This window comes from Cuculus canorus, chromosome 17 (genome assembly GCF_017976375.1).
Source record: "Cuculus canorus isolate bCucCan1 chromosome 17, bCucCan1.pri, whole genome shotgun sequence".
Classification (NCBI taxonomy): Eukaryota; Metazoa; Chordata; class Aves; order Cuculiformes; family Cuculidae; genus Cuculus; species Cuculus canorus.
This window is the reverse complement of record NC_071417.1, coordinates 4,379,008-4,401,338: the sequence shown is the minus strand read 5'-3', so window position 1 is coordinate 4,401,338 and position 22,331 is coordinate 4,379,008. Positions and strand designations below refer to the sequence as shown.

The following is a 22,331-nucleotide window of genomic DNA, read 5'->3' as shown; positions in this document are numbered from 1 at the left end:
TTACAAGAAGAACAAATGTAGGGTTCTTTTTGTTGAAAACACTTATTCTGCTTTTAGTTTTCCCTATTCCATATTTCTTAATAGTGGGGATTCCTCCCAAATTACTCTGGGAGGTGAGGCTTAAAAACAATAATATCTAAACCCAGCAATACTTCACGGAATTGGGAGTAAGTCTAGAGAAATTCTTGAAGCTATGGATTAGGGAGTTGAGAAAAGGAAGGTGTATGCTAAATTGGAGTTATTTGGCACATGATTTTGCTTTTTTTCTACCATCTTGCTTCCTGTGTTCTTACTGCTCTAATAATTGGAGCTCACTGACAGTGGTTTTGCTACCCAAGTGGACCTAGAAATGCAGTTAGCCAAGGCAGAGGGCACTGCAAGAGCTCACTTACATTTTGAACTCCTTTAGATGTTGAGCTCCTGTGAGCTGCCATAGGTCTCAATACTCAGCTTGACCAGTGGATGTGAGAACCCCTCAGTAATATCCGGGCTGAAACGTGACTTGTTCTCTGAAAGCAGAATGAGCTGGAGTTAAATGCAGTGGCAGCTCTGTGACAGCCTCTGTGAACACCAGGAGTTCACAGTGTTTATCTTTGCTGGAGGCAGAACGTTAGCAGGTTGTAAATTCGGTTTGGGTTTCCTTGGAAGACAAATCCAGATTCTCTGTTTTGTGCGGTTCTCTCCCTGCTTTTATCAATACCTATCTTTTTTTTTTCCACTCTCCTGCCTTTCCTGTGATCCCTAAGCCAGTGCTGTTAACAGTCTGTGCTGGAGAAAGCAGTTTTGTCATGAGTTATATCAGGAGGTTAAATGACTATCTCTGACGCTTAAGTAGTGGTGTCCAAGCTTCACAGAAAGCACCTCTTTTTCCTTTTTTTTTTGGAATAAATAACAGGACCCTTGACATCACAAGAGGACTGGTAATGCTAACAAAGAGTTAAGCACAAAAATGAACCCAAAGCAAAGAACTCTGTCACTGGAACATCCCAAAGCACATTGGATTTCTGCATTGGCAGAAGAATATATAAAATGCAGCTGACAGCATCCACCTCGTGTCTTGCAGCTGAGCTCTTCAAAGCTTCCTAAGGGATGTGAACCACCTATTCTGGAAATACAAGACAGCTGATTTTCCAGGTGTCTCAGAGAATTTCAGTTATGTAAGAAACACTACAAAAGAACAGGCCCTGAGCAGTTTTGAATCCCAGGATTCTTCACTGTCAATGGAAGGAATTTATATAATTTTGTTGGACAGTGAAGTCACCAAAATATGCAGTTTTGGGGAAGCTGAGTTTAGTCCAATTCAGCTGACAGAGGAGGTTTCAGAAATACTGAAATCTTATCAGCTGCTCGCACAATTACACCTATATTCGAGCAACTCGAACATTCTGGTTTGGAGATATTTAAGATTTGATTGCTGCATTTTCAAAGTAAAATATTTCAATTTTTTGTTTGCTTGTTTGTTTTCACGTGCATTTTTTTAGTTGTTTCAAATAGAACAGCATTCTAAGAAGTGAAAGGAAAAGGGGAAGGAGGGAGGAGCAAGACCTAGAGAGTAGCTGTTTTGACATTTCAAAGAGCGTTTACCCTTTTGTACAAAAGCTGTTTACTGAAAGCCTTTTCTGGATACTCCATGAGAAAGAAAATGCCTGAAGAAGAAAGGATGCCTGAAGAAGCAATATCTTTTCTTTTACTAGTGATTAGACAATGTTGTAAATATAGAAATCAAAGAAAACAAAAATCTTGCATGGATGGCCCTTTGGATTAGCCTTCAAATCTGAAATACTACTATTAATAGTAATTTGTTACCTAATAAATATAGTACTTAAATTTCCCAGTTGAGATGGGGCATTTCTTTTGCTGCTTACCTGCATATATGGCTGTTACAGCAAAGAGGTGGCCGTGTGTAAGCACAGACGGGAATCTTGCGAGATTGGGATGGAGGCAAACGGGGTTCCTGCGGAGTTGTGCAGGAAGCCTGAAGCCAATACCTGAACCCCCATATTCCCTAAGCAGAGCTGTAGCTGCTTAATCACACTTACTTTGTTCATGTATTTTGCAAATTAAAGGAGCATATTTGAAAGGTCGACATGGCTAAACAGGTCATACTTTTCTGTTCTGCTTTTGGCTTCTCAACTAAGGCCAGCAATGAGGCTTTTAATGAATGCTGTTTTGCCAGGCAGATGTCTGTCCTGTTGATTCAGAGCTGTGGTGAGCGTAGCAACTCATTTCACATGGAAAGATGAAAGGAAAAAGATTTACTTAATAAAACAAATCTCGCTTAATTGCTGTGGTTAGTCTCCTGCATGGATTTTATGGGTTCCTGCAGCTGGCTTTAATCTCCTGATTTACTCTGGGAACAAAGAAGGAAAGGAGTGAACTTAAATCACGGCAGGAAGAAGCTGAAATTTTTTTGGCAGAACTCGGGAAGGGTAGAGACTTACTGTAAAGAGCAGCCCAGAAACAGGCCACCAGGAGAGGGTCCTTTGGTTTCAGGAGATACAGTAAAATAATTTCTTACTATGTGACCTTTACAGTCAGTAATGTCACGGGCTTCTCGTCTGGGCAACTGAGGGAGGATGAGCAGAGTTGCAAGAAACGTTGAGGCTCCAGAGAAGGCTGACCAAAAGGGGTCAGTGTTTGTTCAGTTGAAACACTAACTTGATAAATCCAAACAGAGGAGGAAATGCAGAGGATTTAGCACCAGCATCCTCTCCCTTGCCCAACATGGTGAAGTAGGGCATGCCTACGGTCGGCTCGCGTGACCCAGGGATGACCATACAGATGAGACGATCCCCCTGCTTAGACTGAACCTGCATCCATCTCTAATATTTACGTTTCAAATACTTCCTAAAGAAAAGTCTTCTGGCACAGCAGCTTGGAAAACAGATGTGAGCTGAAGAGACTGTCTGTGCAGAGCAGTGGTCACTGATCTAAAACCAGACTTCAGTCAGATGAAAATACAGCATGCCGAGAATAGCGTGGCATTTATGAGGAACACGGAAGATGCAGAGCTAAGTGTAACCCTCTGAAAACCAAACAGTCTAACAGTAACCCAAAGGTTTAGTGTCTGAAACACTATTCTAGATATTATGAAGCTCACTGATTATAGGAATTTAGTATCAATTTAGATTTTTATTTGTTAGTGCAGCCTTCATAGTCTACCCAAGCTGCTGTGTAAGCTTTCTGTTGAGGTGCAGTTTGACAGGACTGCTAACCCCGTGTAGGAGGTACCTGCTGCTGCTGAGGATACTGTCTTGTCCCCTTTCTACTCCTTGCTTTGTGCTTCTCCACCTCCCTGATCTTGCAGTGAACCATCCAGGAAGCTGTATCATCCACTGATTAACGTTACCAGCTTGGCTTGCAGTGAATCAGCTGGGTGTAAGTGCTGCTGAAGGGAGATAGATAGGGATGTGTACAGACAGGGGCTCCTAATCAGCTTCGTGTCTTGTGAGCCTACCTGTAAATTCAGACTCTTCTTTTCCTGGTAATTTACTTCTGTGTATCACAGCACACCCAGGCAATGCAGCCCCACTTGGCTCTGTGCTTTGAGGATGACCTTCACTGCACTAAGAGAGGTGATGCTCTCTAGGGTTAGCATACGGCAGCGTGGGAAGAGCTGTGTGGAGTACTTAGCACTCTGCCCCCCGTATTGCGCTTCCGCAGATGGCAGAGCCCTTCCACGGCCATAGGAATTATGCAAGATTAAAATTTAAATTTAAATAGAAAACTATGGTTTGAGCTCCTGAAATCATATCTTCAGCTCTGGCTAATTCAATTGCCTTTCATTTCCTGTCTTTATCAGCTATACAGCGTTATATCTAAACACTGCTGAGATTTTTAAGTTGAGGACGGTGAAATGGAATGTCTAGATTTTCATCTGTAATTGATCAGAATGTATTAATTAGAAGCATCATTTCTAAGTGTGATGTATTAGGAAGATAAGGTGCTGAATGGAAATATTTGTGTTCAACTAGAAGCTTTGATTTGGACATGAAACTTTTGCTTGGAAATTGCACATTTACACAGGTGTGTTTGCTGTGAGATTATGTAAGTAAATATTTTTACTTGGTCTTGACAAAAATTAAGAAATTATTTCTACGTAAGCTGTTGGAGACTTTATCCGTCATGACTTTGAGGCGCTGCTTCTTCTGCATGCTAGCAAAATGTTCTAATTCTCCACTTGAGAAATCTAAAGGGAAACAGTTATTTTGAGACAGAGCTGAGGCAGGGATTTCCTGTGCTATGAATTCATAATCTTAGAAGTTCAAGCAAGAATGTTTTTCACCGTTCTGGCCACCATGTGTTCCTAAAGCTTTGAAAACCCATTCAGTTGGAGTCCTCTGACACAGTGGGATTGAGGCTGACCTTTGGTGTTCTGTGCTGTTCTTAATGATGGTCTTTTTTTTCATCTTTCCATTGCAAGGTCTGGTTTTGTCCAAAGATCAGAAAACTGTGCTTAACTTTCAGCACATAGACAATCAAACTCGCATAAATGAGCTGCAGCCCGTAGGTTTCGTGCATATGTAGGTGTCTTGCTTAGTCGGGTCAGTGTTTACATCCAGAAAAAGGCAAGCATGATTTTTGTTACTGGGCAGCAGAATTGGGGTCTTGGTTTGGGTACTGCTACTGTGGAGCATGTAGCCAAAGCGACAGAGCCTATTTAGTTACACCCACAGTAAATACAATAAGCGTCGAGAATACTGTCGGATAGGAAAGTTCTGCCTTCACTTGGGGTGGAAGTTCAAGCTGACGAGTTATGGCTGGTGGATGCATCCAGGTTGTAGAGCTGTGCAGAAAAACCTGTGTGAGGACAACCATCTACTCATGAGACATGGCAAAGGGGAAGGTTTTCTAGTTGGAATGGGGAGCCACGCACTAAGGAAACCTGGAGTACTTCAGCTGTTTGTCATCTCGTGTCTGTTGTCACCGTACCTGCCTCCCTAATGCAAACACGGTAAATGTATATATACTGCATTGATTAGGTGGGTAAATACAGGAGATCGTCAAGCAATTTGGCCTCCAGGACCCCGGCCTTGGGGTTTATTGGGATACTATAACTTACAAATTTTTATGTACAAAGTTGGCACTATTGATTTAAAAAATTAATATTTAATCACAAAGCATACAACAAGGTCAACGAATCTTTGGTAAGGGATTAGATAGACTTTTCCTTGCTAGCACTCAAACACTAAGTAAACAAAAATTTAAGTGAAATCATTAGTAGCATATGTGTACAGGCTGCATTTAAAAATGCATGGAGCTTGGTACTGCCTGACTTAATTCTGATTCATGCATTGACCTTGTTATATAAAACTCGATGCCCTTTTTAGAGGGAGAGTTGCAAATTGTGCTTCTGCATATTTATTTAGGAAGTTCAATCTTCTGGGTGTTCATACCCTAATTCCAGTGCTAAGTGCAATCACAACATTGATTTTTCTCACTAAACATAACCTACTTTACCCTGGGATGGAATTTTTTTTGTTTAATGGGCTTTATATAATGGCATATGTGAAAACCACTCAACTTAATGCCCCATACTGTAGTTAATTAACAAAATGGCAATGTAGCCATCGTCTTTCGTCCTCTGGCAGTGTATTTTACCCCTAACCTTGGCCATACAAAATGTCTGTCCTAATTAACAGGAGCTCAGGTATTGACTATGTCACGCGACATGGTGGAAAGAGCAATTTGCAGCTGCTAACAGAATTGTAATTCTGTTGAAAATCCAAACATGAGGAACCTTATTTTGACGGACTTTCTGCCGTTTCAGAGCCCATCTCACGAACAGCTGAACAAAGTATCTAAATGGTCAGTTTTACTTCTCTCCAGTTGCTAAATAACAGTATTCTAAAATACACCCAAATATGTCCTAAAACGCATTCTGCCAAAAATGTACTGATGGACTTCTAAAGATTTCAAGATTGGTGGTGCTGTTTTCTTATTAATGAAATGTTTGTTTATTGTTCACCTATTTGAATTGTAATATGCTGAAAAACTTCTTAAAGCTTTAATGAACTTTTAGTAACAGATTTGACTCTTCCCTTTTTCCATTTTGATTTCTGAGTAATTCAACTGAAGGCATGAGAGGTCCATCAGGTTTGTGCTAGATTTACTAGAATGACACCGTAATCTGTGAATCCACGGTGTTTCACATTGCAAACGAGAGAATTAAACTGTTATGCTTTTATGCTGAGAAAAAAAGTTTTCTTTTCCAATGCCGTAAATAACTTGTATTTTGTATCACCACTGAAAAACGGCAACGAGAAAACAGGTTCTCTCAATCATTCATGACTACGCTTTAAAGTGTTTTAGTGTCTAAAGTTGCAAAAAATAGGAGTTTTTTCTATGGAACTTAGGTGCTGGGTCCTCATAAACGTCATGAAGGTATCAACATCTTGTTAGATGATAACTCCTGCTCATTAACTCACATTTTGTGTGGCATAAGTATTTTAGAAAAATATGTTTTTTCGTCATGCTTCCTTGCTATGGTGAAGCCAGTTCCTTCTGAGCAGACACCATGATGAACGTGCTCTGATGGTGTGAAGTTAGGCAGCCCTTTGCCCTCTCCATCCGCTGCTGAGGCAGAGCTACTCACGGAGCCATGTACTTCTGACATCGTGCTCCCCACACACTCGTCGTCTTACATGAGTCTGGTGGACGTTTCTCCCTCAGTGTCTTTTGAAGAGAAATGCTGTATAAGTATCTTTACTTCTCATTCCTGATGCTTTGTAACAGTGCTGGAGATGAGCAGTTAATTGTTCTTCAGCCAAATAGCATCTTTGCTGTGACTTCTTTACAGACATGCTCCTTAATTAAGGAAGTGCTCTTTAATTAACCCTCCTTACAATTATTGCTGAGGTTATTAGCATCACTAGATAAACACAGTTAACTTTTCTTTTTTTTCAGTTTTGACAACTAACAGTGGCAGAAAGTTGCATCTGATAAGAACATCTCTGAGTTATGAAGTCTTGTCTAACAGCTGTGTTCTCTCAAGGCTGGAGATTTCAAACAGAGATTTCCTTGGGAAGCTGTCACAAAGAGGGAGTTGTCAGGCAGAAAAGCAACAACCCGTCCACTGATGTCTGGAAGAATATCATATGAAATAAAAAAGGGTTATTTAAAAAACTCCAGTGAAGTATTCCTCTGTGCAATGATTAGGCACAAGTTTGTCTTGATATGGATCATTAGAACCTTCCCGTGTCTTCTGCATTGGGACAAATTTCTCTTTGGGTGAAATTATTGCCAGAGGAGAGAGAAGAACCTTCAGTGCAGATTTTCCTGTAGGTTCAGTCTTAATCATTACTCCATCCTGCTGTTGGCGGTACAGATAAAGACACACACTTAGCTGACTGCCCTGAAAAAGTGACACGATACCTTAGATCTGCATTGATGATACCACTGTCTTGTTTACTGGTGAATTAGAAATGTATCTAATACTTTGCTTAAAACTGCTCTATTGAGGTTTGCATGCCTGAGCTGCGCTTGGAAGATCACAGTCCTGAATGACCTCTTGTAAACTTTTCTACAACTGCTGTTTCCAACAGGGCAAAGGTGAAGAAAGGTGTAAACATTCTCAGTGCAAAGACAAGTGACCCCCAGCAGTGGGATGTGAAACAAGAGGTGGGGAATGGTGGAAAGCATTCAACCACAACAGTTATTTGTCAGAGGATGGCACCAAGTTCAAGGAACAGGTATGAAACTTCATATTCTCAGCACATTAAACTCATTTATATCCATGGTACCATTCATTGGTTGAAAGACTTAGGGCTCATATTACCACTATTCATAGCTATTAAACCTGTAGCCTGGAAATCTGGAGACACTTATGTTAACTGCAGTACCATCTGCTGATCTACGACAGGGCATCTCAGTTTCCAGGTAATAAAATTCATCAGTTTAAATTAAAAAATTAATAGAATAGGCCTACACTGAAGGGGGTGGTGGTGAGAGGGAGCGTCATTTTGGCATGAATATGAATATCTTTACTTTTAAAGGTTTTTACTGAACATAATTTTTTTGGCTTGATAGTTTTGACCTTGTTTCTCTGAACGTATCACAGCCTCTGTGGTTGGTTCATCAAGCAAGCAATGAATTCTTCCACGGTGAACCACTGTAACTTTCAAGCGCTGATACAGGATAATTTAAAGCTTTCAGTTTTCAGTGTTTTATATGTAATGCAGAAGAATCTCCTTTTGCAAACAGTTCCTTCTTTCAGAATTGGTGGTTCCTGTGCCAGATGGCTCTCAGAGGCAGAGCAGTGCACTCCAGGCAGCACTGGTATGAACTGGCCTGCCAGTGCCTGCTTTCCTCTTAAGTATGTTTTTACTCAGACTTGGTCTAGTTGTTCTACAGACATAAAAGCAGTACTTTTCCAGTAAGTATGATTGTCTTGTGTGAAAGATACTGAAGTCATTTATTGCTGCTTTCAGTGGAAATTATTTTGCTCTTGCTGGGTATCATCTTAACGAATTCTCACGCTGCTGCTGTACATTAGCCCATGCCAAGCATATTCCCTGTACAGATCTGAGCAATGCTTCCCTAGCTCTACGCTTATTATTAGCCTCAAACCTCGGTTTATTGAAGAGCATCATAAATTCTTCAGTGGATGCTGGGTGAGTTATTGCTTTCTCATGCAGTTGGTTTGTACTGTCTTCAGGCACAGAAACCTGAGCAGATTTTAGCATTTGTATTCTGTGCCCAGTCAGAGTGCCTGGGAAATATTAGACTTCTATAAAGTGTGGAAATTTCTCTTGTCATAAGCAGCTCACTGATTCAATGTATTTACACTTGGTATCATTGCAGTTAGTGAGATTTTCAGTGGAGAATTGGGGGGAGGTGAAAGGGAAAGGGAAAATACATCCTTTGAGCCTGCCAGAAGTGGAAAAAAACCAGTTTGAAAGGAACAATGTGGCTTTTAAACGGCATGTAACTATGAGTGTATTTGCAACTACGGAACTATAATAGTCAGGTTATCAAACCCCAATTAAATCTTCTCAATCCAATTTGCATGAAGTCTAATTAACCCATAAAAATATTTTTAGCACTAATTATGCAAATAAAAGTCAATGTTTTAATTAATGCCTCTTTCATTTGTGTATGTAAATAGTTGCTGTCTCCTGAAAGCATGACGAACCTAGGTTTGAATGAAATGTTTGTGTACAAGGAAGAGCTGGATAGGGAAACTTGGGCATGTGTGTACTGAGATCCCAGTGAAAAATCAGACGATGTAGTGGGCATTACAATTACTTGGAGCTCTCTGCACAGAGCACAAATATTCTATTACGCTAATTTAATTTGGTTGAGAATTGCGAGTCCCTAATGGGATCTTCCTGTGCTGTCACCAGCTTTTTCAGGCTAGTTTAGCAGCACAGTACGCTTGGGTGAGGTGCAGTTGTATAGCAGGGTCAGCATCAATGTGCAGTACTGCTCTGGAGTACTTGCATCAACACAGGCTAAATCTCCTGCAGCAAACTCAGACAACTCATAAATATGTTGGTTAATTTAAGCAGAGAGGTGTTTTCCACTGTCTTTGCCAAAGAGCTTCTGAAAAGCAAGTAAATGAAATTTTGGCGTTCCTGAATGCTTTGTAAGCATTCACACAGCTTGTCAAGAAGATGACAGGATGTTATTTTTCTTCACATGACCAGCTACTTCTACCACAGCTCAGAGAATCACCTAGCAAGAGAGGAGAATGAAGGGTCTTCTGCAGTTGTGCTTTATTCCTCTGTTGCCACCAACAAGAGGAAGTTGGTTCTGCCCATTATTGTCACAGTTGTCCTCAGTTGGTCGTGAAGTCAGTCAGAATATTACTTAAATTCATAATAGAGTCTCAGTGCATTAGAGTGTTGCCTCCTACAAACTGTTTTGTGGTACGCAGATAAAGCTGCATCCAGGATTCATTCTAGCCATAATGGCCAAAGCGTTATGCTGAGTTGTTACGTACGTGAACAGGAAATTCTGACCTTCTCTGTATGCTCTCATTTGCTTGGGAATCTCCCTTATGAACCATGGAGAACCACTGAATTCTCTCCCCTTTGCATCCCTGGAAACAAATGCTCATTTTCAACAAATCTACTCATTTTTGTTTCCGATGTTGCTTTTCCATTCTTGCATATTTCTACTACCATTAGTGTATGGATATAACTACATTGTAAGCACTTTGGAACGAGTAGTTTATAGCTGAGTGCAACACCACTTAGCAGCTAATATACCTTTCACATTATATAAATAATAAAAACCAAAGTACATATTTTAGATACACCATATCAATAATTGTTTGCCATTTGAGAATTTAAGTGGGTCATGCTTCTTTTTCCCCTTTTTTAAATAACACTTGTTCTCTTTGAATTTGTGCTGCTAAAACCAAGAGCCATAGCTTCTTAGCTTTATTCAGAAAGACTTTAGCACTATAGGAAGGAACTGAAAACAGCTTGAAATCAGCGATGTTTGTGTGCCTCATAATGCAATTTGTGCTGAGATTCAAGCAATGATGAGGATAACAAGTGTTGATTGGTGAAAACAAGGCTTAGGCTACTGCTTGGTCACTTGTTTTCCCTTGTTGTTTCTCATTTCTGGAGGAAAGCTGGTGTGTTTGAAATGTGTCTTCGAGTCAGATGAAGCGATATTTTTGGTTACTGTTACATTCATCTCTGTATCTTAGTCTTACCTGTGTTTGGTTCTGCCCTAAGGCAGATTTATGGTTGATTTACGATGGACTGCATCTACCTCAGAACAGCTTCAGCGAAAGGGCTTGTATTTATTCTGGATTATCACCATAGGGTGTAAGAGCTGTTCCAAGACAGAGCAAGAATTATTTTTAACCTACCTAATTTTTGTAGGTTTGGTGTGGGTTTTCTTGTTTGTTTGGTTTTTAATGGCGTACCTCCACTGGCTGCTGTGCTGTCAGCTGTGGTGATGAGAAAGATGGATTAAGGGTAGGAAAGGAGGGTTAGTGGAATTTCTTAAACTGGCTTCTCTGCCAAAGCCAGAGCATTCTATAACTGCAGTTACTAAGAACTAAGAAGCAGCAGTCGGGGCTAATCCAGGCCTAAGACCTCTTCCTCCTTGAGACCTGGAAACAGTCTGGAACAAGCTGCCTTCGGTCCATTCTTGGGCTGATATTTCTGCCTGTGGATGTTGTATTTTCCTTACGGAGGAATGGAGTCACTCAGTGCTTTTGATTTCTGTCAACTGAGTAGAACAACTTAGTGTGGGAGAACGGAGAGATGTTTAGAAAAACTGACATAATGGAAAACTGCTGTGATGTAGCACTTTATCCTCTTGGCCTTGAACCTTTTGAGAGGCCCATGGGCTTACAGCTCTCTCCAGCCATCTGTCTGATAAAGAAGCAGACTCACGAAGAGTGCTTCCAGATGTTATGTTTATGTTTCAGACTGTGTCACAATCATTTATTCCCCCCGCTGCACGCGCACGCTTTTTTTTTAGTTGGTTTTGGGGCTTTTTTAACACTGTCTGGGTGTGATTGCATTCATATGGAAACAGCTCATGATGTAACCAGGTTGTGTTTGATATCACCGGGGCATGGAGGAAAGCAACAAAGCCGTGACAGTTCCATGCAGGTCTCTTCTCTGTCTGGCAGGACTATAGGCTGCCAAAGGGCGTCAGTGAAATGAGTTCTCTTGTGACTGAAAAATAAAAGTAAAGCATATACGTACAACGTGCCTCAAACTCAAAAACCTGAAAGCCATGTGGTGTGAGTGTGTCTCGTTATACCTGAAGACAATCAGTCTGTGCCGAGTATATAGACACAGAGATAAGTATTCACGCATTATGAGCAGGGGGTAATTAATTCTTTTAGAATCTAGGTCATCTTCCTCTGGCACAGTTTTGGGTCAGGGTGATTTGCAGAGCTCAGCAGAGGGGCAGCGGTGGCTGCTGACCTCAAAACCTTGCAGTCTGAGCAGAGGACACTGGTTTTGGTGCTCACAGGTCAGGATTTTTTCATTACAGTTGCTTGTCCTTGTGACTGATAACTGAGGCAAGGGCAGAACTGAGACGGTGCGTGTCACTTGTGTAGTAGTAGATGCTGAGGAAATTGCACATATCTTCAGGTTACATTTATGTCTGCAGAAACCAATCTGTACAAACCATAGATACTTTGAGAGGAAGACATCAGTTGTGGACTTCTTTTGCCGTTGAACTCTGAAATAGAAACAATTTCCATTCATTTATGAGAAAGTCACTTATGAACAAACGTTATGGCCTCCTGAGTGTTTTGGTTTAAGCATCATGCATATTTTGGTGCAAATTAGGTGTAGCCTTTTAGGCTGCTGGCAAATTGCCAGTGCAACTCTCAGAGCTTCCAAGGCTTGTCATTCCAGTGATGTGCGTCTGTCTGCTTAAAATGACACATGGGAACATATGCATGTAGCTGTTAATAGCAGGATCGGGAATAATATAGTTAAGCCTTTACCTACTGCTTTAAAGATCCTTTCCCTCCATCCTTTCCCATCTGATTTCCCAAACAATTTATCTCTGCTTGCTGTCTTTGCATTTTAAGGTTTCTCTTTATGTTAAGATCCCTGCTTCGGGTCAAATTAGGGCACAGATGTCTCCAGTGCACATTGTAGGTTCCAAAGATGCACTGGACATCTGCACATATGGTGGAGGATCAGCCAGCTGTGCCTTGTAACAATATCTTTTCTAGGGCATAGAAGACTAGGGTTAGAAGGTTGCTTCCCAAAGGAGCCTTTCATATGGCTCCTCTTTTGCTGCTTTGAATGTTAGGAGTATTTATCAAAGCCCTGAGCTAGGGAGGGAGGAAGGATGAAGAATGTCTCTCGTGTCTCTTTCAGGAGCAGGCTGCCTGCAGGAAGGTGGATGCTCCGTTGCTGTTGCTTCACTCTCTCTCTGCCACAATGTCTGAGCAAGTGTCTGCACAAACTGTCTTGAGAGGGAATATCTGTTTCTTACGCCTTACTGTCTTACTGGTACTTGTGGGAGCATGGCAACTTGTTGAACCTTATGAATCTGGAGTGGTTTCGACTTAATGGGCAGCTCTCACTTGCATTAAGGAAAAGAGAATTCTGTGGGAGCCCTCATGGACAAGGACTCTCACTGAGCCTGAAGGACCCTTTCTTTTCAATGCTTTCAGTAATGCAAGGTCAGAAGGATCAAATTTGAGATAGCTATAGCAACTGTCATAGCAACAACATACGTCTCTCTAGTTTTCATCTGGCATCTACCATTGCAAGGACTTGATCCATGACTAGAGTGTTGGCCCTACCATAATCCAAATAAATAACACTATTATCAGTCAATTGTTTCAGTAGAAATTTGTGTTTATCTTGTCATCAGCATAAATACCTGCCTTACAACAGACAAAGGCTGAGTCAGAAAACCAGCAAGGTCTGCACAAGTATTGCGGAAGATAATAATCGAAAGCATTGCTTTCTTGGCAGGTATGTTGAAATATTCTCTCTTCTGTTTGAAATTCAAAGAAAGGTATTATAATCTAAGATGAGGTTTTTGAAAACCTGTTGTTAGGCAATATTGAAATGAATTTTCCTGTTCGATTTCAACAGAACTAGTGTTAGATTGAGTCGTGATCATTCCAAAAATACTGTCTTGTTCTTACATATAACCTTAACATAGTATGAGCCAAGAAGTAAGGCATTCCCAGGAGTTTTCTCTCCGAAAAAAAAATTAATTAGAAGAGATGAGATAACGAAATGCATGAAATAAGATCTTTCCGTGATCTCTACAGACGTTCCAGCCCACTTCCAATAAATTCTTTTTTCTCCTGTCTGGTTCAGAGTCCCTGGGTCTGTTGGGAAGCAGAAGGGCTGAAGCACCAAAAGAAAGGTCATTCTTCACATATTTCTTGCCCAAATGAAAGCATCAGATTTGTTTGCTCAGCAAATCTGTATAGTTTGGAAAAGCTTTTTACATGCTTATCAAAACCAAATACTGGAGGCTTAGCCAACGCATGCAATAACCCAGCCTTGCTGAGGAAGCTGTCTTGCTTGCTGTCAGTGCCTTCCCTGCTTTCCCATCAGGTTGCATGTATTGTTTTATTTTGTGATTATGTAAATAAAGCAGAGGTCTACACATAATAAATTGAATAGGATGTGCAATCGTGGAATAATGGGACAACACCTTTATATCTGTTTCAGACTGACAGATGAGTTCAATAATAACTGTAATTCCTGATGTCCAGGTTGAGATTATTTTTTGATATCTGACAAAGTAATCATTTCTCAGAGAGTGAGTAGAAAACATATGGTCTGCTTTTCAGCCCTTGACTTTTCTCTGAGCGTGTGTGTTGCAGGGCTCCTGGAATATGCAGTAGGAAAGGCTGGCTGTCTCACTTGCATCTGCTGAAAACTGCTTCCCTCTTGCCTCTTGCACACAGCAATCCCAATTTCTTCTCATTTTAATAAGCTGTAGTTCATACCAAGGTTATCTGTGAAAATCTCCTTCTGATGCAGCACATTCATGGACTGATACTTCTGGTACTTTTTCTCATTGCACTTTAAATCATGAGTTCTAATTTGGGGTGAGGTCAGCTCTTATTTATCTGTGACAGTTGGCATGGTTCGGGTGTTTTAGCAGCTATTGTAGTGCAGCCTTCCTTGTGATTTGGAGGCAGTAGAAGATAAGAGACAAAAGATGAAGAATTGGGGGGAGGAATTGTGCATATGTATTTTTTCTCACACTGTCTTTGAAGCAGAAACATCTGCTGAAAGCCATAAACAGCTGAGTTCAGCAATACCACATCAGGCTGCCAAGCAACTCTGCTTTCCTCTATAGCTTTCACAGCAAAGGAAATAAATCAGTCAGGCAATAAAGAATGAAGAAAATTTGGGAAAAAATGCCAAAAGGCAAACCTTTCTAGAAAAAAAGTGAATAAGATCTTTGTTAGTATTCGGCAGAGCAAATTGAAATATATTTTTTATACACATAAGCCCTCTGTACCATTGCTGCTTGAGGAGTTTCATGGTAAGAAAATTCCTCTGAACTCAAAATACTTAAAACTGGTCAGGAGAGACCTCTGGAAAATAGGCTACAATCTCATAAAAGAGAATTAGATGGGTTTAATCATTTTTCTGATCTCATGCCTCTGTCAGATCAGAGGCAGCTAACCAATGACAGTGGTAAAGTATCACCATTTATCTGATATCTTTCCATTTCAAAAAACAATAGCAAGCCAAAGCGCAGTATATTAGACAGGTGAACCGTTCGTTTCTGCACTGACTTACTGAGATTTACTTTTCCTCTCAAAGTTACTTTAGTTTGATGAGTTACTGCCTGTTTAAAGTACAGATAAAAATATCTTCTCTATTTCTTTCTCTTGTTATATAATAACAGTGACTGCTTCATGAGACAGGTGGAAAGTTATTATATAGGTGCTAAGTCTTTGTTATAAGTCTTACAATTTAAGCAAGGTTGGTAAGAAAACCAGCGGATCATGGTAACTGCTGAGGGTTTCACGGCGTGTTGCTGTGGGCTCCTACTGCCCGCTTGTAGCAGAGCTCTCCCTCCAAGTCACCCGTCGTGCTGTCACTTTGGTTCAGATCATTAAGTTCTATTCCCAGTTGACCTGTGTATGTAATTAAATAAGTGATGTTACTTGTACACTTGCAGGGAGGGGCAGTTAAACCTCCTGCTGCCTTCTTTGTTCAGAGACCGCATCGTCTGTCTTTTGTTGTTGTACCTCTCACCAGGTTTAAATAATAGAAAGACAGTGTTTTTTACAATCTGCAAATTTTTTTCTCCCTTTTTAAAATATAAAACAAGTTTAAAAGTATTTCATTAGCCTCTACCATTACATCCATCACCTATCCTCCAGTTGGAGATAGTTTTAATGAAAAAATCATTTCATAAGCACATTAAAATTATCACATAAAATCACTTCCTTGATTAGTACAGGGTTTACAGAGGAAGTTGAGTCTTCATAAACACTTGGCAAACTTAAATGTTGTCTCATTAGCTGCAGTTTTACATTGGTTTAGCTCCACCGGCTTGAATGAAATTAATCTGCTGATTCTCACTTTGCCTTATGTGATCCTAAGATTCTTGCTTAAATTTACTTGTAATCACAAACCAGCATGAGGTGCTGAACTCAAACAATTTGAAGACCTGAGCTCATAGTTGTGTTAGTGCCTCGGTCCAGGTGTGTTTGCTTCTTTGTGACACTCGCATCTCAGGCTTAGGAAACCTTGATCATCTTCAGTCGTCTTAGAAATATGCTTGCAATAGCTGGGATGCTAATAAATACTGCTCTTGTCCTACAGCTCTCTAGTGTGTTTGTCAGTATTTCATAAAAAGATAGGATAGTTTGGGTTGGAAGGGACCTTAAAGCCCATCCAGTTCCAACCCCCTGCCATGGGCAGGGACACCTCCCACTGGCTCAGGCTGCCCAAGGCCCATCCAACCTGGCCTGGAACCCCTCCAGGGATGGGGCAGCCACAGCTTCCCTGGGCAGCCTGGGCCAGGGCCTCACCACCCTCATGGGGAAGAAATTCCTCCTTATGTCCAGTCTAAATCTGCTCCTCTCCAGTTTATACCTGCTCCCCCTCGTCCCATCCCCACAAGCCTTTATGAACAGCCCCTCTCCAGCTTTCCTGTAGCCCCTTCAGGTACTGGAAGGTCGCTATAAGGTCTCCTCAGAGCCTTCTCTTCTCCAGGCTGAACAACCCCAACTCTCTCAGCCTGTCCTCATACAGGAGCTCCAGCCCTCAGATCATCTTTGTAGCCTCCTCTGGACCCATTCCAACAGCTCCATCTCCTTCTTACGTTGAGGGCTCCAGAGCTGGACACAATCCTCCAAATGAGGTCTCCCAAGAGAGAAGTAGAGGGGCAGACTCCCCTCCCTTGCCCTGCTGGCCACGCTGCTTGGGATGCAGCCCAGGACACAGTTGGCCTTCTGGGCTGTGAGCATGCATTGTTGGCTTATGTCGAGCTTCTCATTGACCAGCACCCCCAGGTCCTTCTCTGCAGGGCTGCTCTCAATCACATCATCCCCATCGTGTACTGAAATCCGGGATTTCCATGCACTCTTGTCTCCGTCCGTCTGCTGTGCTAGTCGGCTCGCTGAAGCAGGCAGCATGTTCATTACTTGTACACTATGCAGCAGGTTCCTCGCCTGTGGCAAGGCTCCTACTCTTAATTGTCATCTCCTTTATCTCGTTAATTCTGTCTCTGCCTGAAAATAGTTGAATGGATGCATTTCCTGATGTGAAACTTTTGCAGACTGCTATGAGAACAATACCATTTTGTTGCATGACTACTAACAGGGCGCGTTACCAGCGCTTCAGACTGAGTGAAGCAGCGTTACTGTTCTGCAGACACCTGTGAGCACTGGTAGCAAACACAGCAGTTTATGTAATTCAAGCTGGACTTAACGCAGCTATGCCAAATGAAGGGCTTCTCACATTCTGTTATGATGGATTCTATTCATTTCCCCCCTGTACAGTTTTCATAGTAGACAGAGATAATTCATGCATTTGCAAATTTAGAAAGTAAAAATCGTTTATCTTTTATAAATCTTTTATAGTCTAAAAAACTACCGTCCATCAGAGATCACTGCAGTTCTCCACACATAACTGCCTTACACTAGAAAGAGTAGTTACTCTGTTGGCTTCTGTAACATAATTTGAAGGTCATAATTTATCTACAATTAAGGAGACCTCTGTTGTTTCACATTCTGGGAACGAAGGAAGGAATCATATTATTCATATGATATTAACCATTATTTATGGTTAATATCATATGAATAATGACATTTTAAAAGGCAACATCTTTTTTTTTCCCCCCAGAGCTGTGCAACCGCTGTTCCTTAAGTGTAAATCAGTGCAGAATTTGTCCTGCCGTGTCAAGTGTTGCTATGAATCACCTGGTGGGAGGGAACATAGGAAGTGTTTGGAAGATACCGTGTATTTCCTGGCAATTGAACAAGGTGGAGGTGGGCTTCTCTTTGGAAAGTTAGTGGATGTCTCTGAGTTCTCAAAGAAATTTATTAAGATCCATCAAATCCTGGCTAAGTAAGACCCCTGGGGTTCTGTTTCTTTCAGTAGGCAAGATTGGATAATGAGAGCTGTAAGCGTATTCTTTTGAACCACTATAAAAATTGAGAATGAAAACCAAAATGAGAATAGCAGTATTATAAGGAACGTGCCTCTTTTTTCAATACACGTTTTCCTTAAGCTAGGAAATTCAGTACTTTTCCCCAGAAAAAAAATCTGTGATGCATTCTTATTACTTTGAGAGGTCAAAATGACAAGTGTGAAGAGCTGGTATAAATCAGCGTAGATCTGCTGAACAGTGTATACCAGCTTGTGCCACTATCACTCAGGGGAAACTCATGCAACTTTCCCGTTATTACTTTGCCAACATGCTAGTAAATTCATGGGGAAACAAGTTTATTAAAGGGAACCGAGATGCTTGTTTTTGGAGAGATTGATGCTGAATTCGTGATTACTTGCCAGGAATTTCAGTTCCAGTTACATTTCCAGGGAAGAACCTTAGCTTCGTTGAAGCAAATGACAAAATTTCCTTTGCAGTCTGAATTTCCCCCAACTTTATACTAAATTTTTAGTCTTCTCTCCTTCCTTGTCTCTGACATACAACTCGGAAAACTAGGACAGGATAGGATAGGATAGGATAGGATAGGATAGGATAGGATAGGATAGGATAGGATGTTTCATTTGAAAGGGACTTAGATAATGATCGGTGGTCCGACTGCCAGATAATTTGTTTCCTGTTCAAGGCCATGAACAGCTTAGATGCTCTGCTTCCATGTGTATATCTGCATACATGATGGTAATTATCACAAAAGGAGTTTTAAGTAGCACCCCATTGATTTTTGGTTTCCATGCTGCAAATTAATGGACTGAGCATGCACTCTGGGTAATCACACTAGTAGAAATTCAATACTGACTCTGCCAGAGTACTTGAGTGACCTCAGCCCCTGAATTCATTCCTATTTCTGGTGTTTTTAATGAGACTGGCATATTTAGCAATGCCATCAGATGGCTTGAAAGCAAGGTGCCCTGTCAACCAAAGCATTACTGATAGACCGCTAACAAGAATTTCAATGTTTGTATCTGTTCTCTTACCCAAAATAGTTTACAGCTTCCATGTCGCAATGTTCATTGAAACATAATAGGCAAATGAAATCTCTGATACGTATAATCTGCATGAAGTATTCTGTTATAACTACTAGATTTCAACCAAATCAGAGCTCGACAAGTACCACTGACAATCCCCAAAGAAACATAATCTCTCTGGTTAGTTTAGCAATTGTTCAGCTAGGTTTAGAGGTTTTAATTATATCTGATTGTCATTCCTCATGGCGTTTTTGTCATCTCTGAAAAAATGTAACAGGATGATGAGGTTCTCCGCTTGGAGATGCTATTTGTCTATTTTCATCTTGAGAAACGTTCAGAGATTTAATGAGATTGACTAGGAAGGAATACTTAAAGGCAGATCTTGTTAATTGCTGTATATCTTTTTGTCTATCTATACTTGCATAGTTATCAGTTTGGTTATCAGTACTGCAATTTTCATGCAGGGCACTAGTAAACTCCTGTGCATTACAGATGAACACTATTTAAATGCATAGTAAATACAAACCGTTCTCAACACTACACTTATTTAGAAAACTTAACCTAGAAATGTCACGGTAAGTGTAGGGTACTTGTTCATGAAGAATTGGCTAGAAACTCAGCTTTCACTAGCATTACTCCCAGAATCATCTGAGAAGGGGATTGTTGCCATGTTCTGTTAATCAGATCTATATGAATCATTGTGACAGGCAGCCTCTCCTGCTCTTTTCAGTATTCCTAGGGCTGGTAGAATTGCTGAGGTGAGATGAAACACGTAGTCATCAAATGTCATATAATTGCCACATCCTTCAGTGATGCAAATCAACAGAGATTTGTTGTGGTTCACTGTGGATCGCATATAAATTTACCATGTGGGTTTATTAAACAAAATGCAGAAGATACCTATAGTCAAAGAAGAGATTTCGATTTAGAGCGGAACGCAGGACATTTGAGGGCAGTGGTTTTTACAGACCCTGCCGACCATGTGCATGAATACACTCTGATTTTATAAATGTCTCAAAAGTCTGAACTATTCACCATTATCTGCTCCCAGAGGAACACTGATTTCACTTGCTTCCCTTTGAGTGCTACACCTCAACAATGGTTTGGAAAAGATGTATCTGTAATTGGCAGTAGAGGAACTTATGCTTTTTAATAGGAGTTAATACCTATCAGGACAGAAAGAAATAAACAAGATTTGAATTTTGACCCTGATTCAGTATTCAGTGAAGTTTGGAAAAGACGGTCCATCAGCATTGAGTCCCGCTTTTGATGAACAACTTTAGAACAGCTTGTACATCCTAAATACATTTGAGAATGCAACTTTTAACTATGCACAGCACTGAGCACAAGTTAATTACCTTTTAGTTTCCACCTTCTTGATGGGCAAATGCTCTCTGTTTCGTTACTGGAGTCTAACAGCCAAAATTCTTACTTGTGGAAACAACTACATGGGAGAATGAGCATGAATGATCTTGAGGGGTCGAGGACAAGGAAGAAACAGCTCTGAAGCACTCGTTGTGGAGCTTAAAGTCTGATTGCAGGTGTTGCTTGCTGGTGTTACTTGCTTCTTACTGCAAAACATACACTAAACCCTAAGAGCACAGAGCTTGGATCTTCGTATCTCACGGCTTTTCCACAATTCAGAGCCTATGATGCTCTACTGATTAGCACTGAACTGTGCACTAAGACTCTGTGCACCTTGTCTCAGCAATGAGGATTTGAAGAAAAGAAGAGTTGGAGGGGCTAATTAGCTGGGTCACCAAGTGGTCAGGCTTGGTAGGGCTGAAGGGAGGAGAAGCGCTCCGTAACCATGAGTAGGAAACAAGCAGAGATGCTTGTCCAGACCAAATCTCTCTTGAACTTTTAGAGTTTTCTGCCTTTAATTAAATCATGTCGATTATGTGAGCATTTCAGCTTATGTCTTCCATGTCTCTGTATTGCTCTTTCTGAAATCTTAATGCTTCTAACTCCTATAGCCAAAACTTCTCAATTATTGTCACACTCTGAGTAGCTTAATGACAATAATCCTCTGTGGTGAAAAAGATAGTTTTAGTGAAAGGAAGTGATTATTAGATGCAGGAAAAATATGCCAAAAGTAATTTTCTCTTTGCTAACTGGATGTAATTTAAATTTTAAATTAAGGTATTGAAATCACTGTGCTTGGAAGGGAAATGAAAACTGTAATGGTGGTTCTTTTTCTGAGGGAAGTCACATTTGTCCTAGGAGCTAATACTATAAGGTCATTTGTTTGTAGTGAAAACATAATAGTTCTATGTAAAGAGTAGAGATCTAAGTTATTAGCAGGAGAACATATACTTAAAATATAAAACTTGGTAATTTCCTGTACACTGTTTATGGTGTTGGCTTCCTTCTGTCCGTTCCTATCCACTAGGCCAAGGAAGCAGAGAGTTTCCATATTGCCATCAGTCAGTGATGCTGTTTTGACATTTGCACAAGGTGACATATTATATCCAAACGCAAATCTGTTTCCATTTAAAATGAAATAACTGTGATGGTACCTGAAAACTTAGGTCTGCAAACTATTCCAGAGTTTCCTAAAAGAGTGTGAAGTTAACCTTCAAAGTCTTTGTAGGACTGGCATCCCTCTAGTCTCTTCTGAAAACCAGTTTCCACATTCATATCTCTTTTTACTCTGTCTTAGGCTTACTGATGTGGGTAGAAATGACCTCCCTAACTTTTCCCTTTTCTAAGAAATTTACTGGAGATAACGGCTATTATTCCTCTGCTTGACATTCCAGGTTAAAAATACCAAATGCACTCGACTCAGAACACCCTCTAGTTTCAGTCAATTTCTGGGGAGGACATTGATTTGATTAATTACCCGTTTGCAGCAGAAATGTACTGGCAATTGCTCGGGTGACCTCTAGATCATCTAATGGCTGATACATGGGAACTCTCCGTCACAAGCAGAGAGTTGGCCTGTACCGGTTTCAGCATCGATAGTGTCAGAAGTCGAAGCGGTTAATATCTCGTATCCATAACGTTTACTTTAAACCCAATGCCCTTTCTCCTAGGTGTTGTATTATGGGATAGCATCCAAACATTTCTTAATTCTTAATCTTTCAACCTCCTCTGTCTTAGTCTGCCACTGTATAACGATGACGAGAAAGCCATCCATGCTCTGGGAGTGGTGTTCTGTAAAAGAACTGGTTTATATGTCACAGCGGATCAAGAGGAAGCCTCAGCAGTGCCCGTGTATTAATAACCCATTATCATTAAGACCATCCAGGCTTGTCTAAT

The 22,331-nt window shown here is 40.7% G+C and overlaps 1 protein-coding gene across 1 annotated transcript in view; it reads left to right on the top strand.

Annotated features, from left to right (window-relative positions):
* Positions 1 to 22,331, top strand: part of TMEM132C (transmembrane protein 132C) — a 215,950-nt gene that overhangs the window by 113,111 nt on the left and 80,508 nt on the right. Inside the window, exon 3 of the mRNA XM_054082172.1 lies at positions 7,545 to 7,691. Coding sequence (XP_053938147.1) covers positions 7,545 to 7,691 — 147 coding nt within the window. The remainder of the gene's footprint in view (positions 1 to 7,544; positions 7,692 to 22,331) is intronic.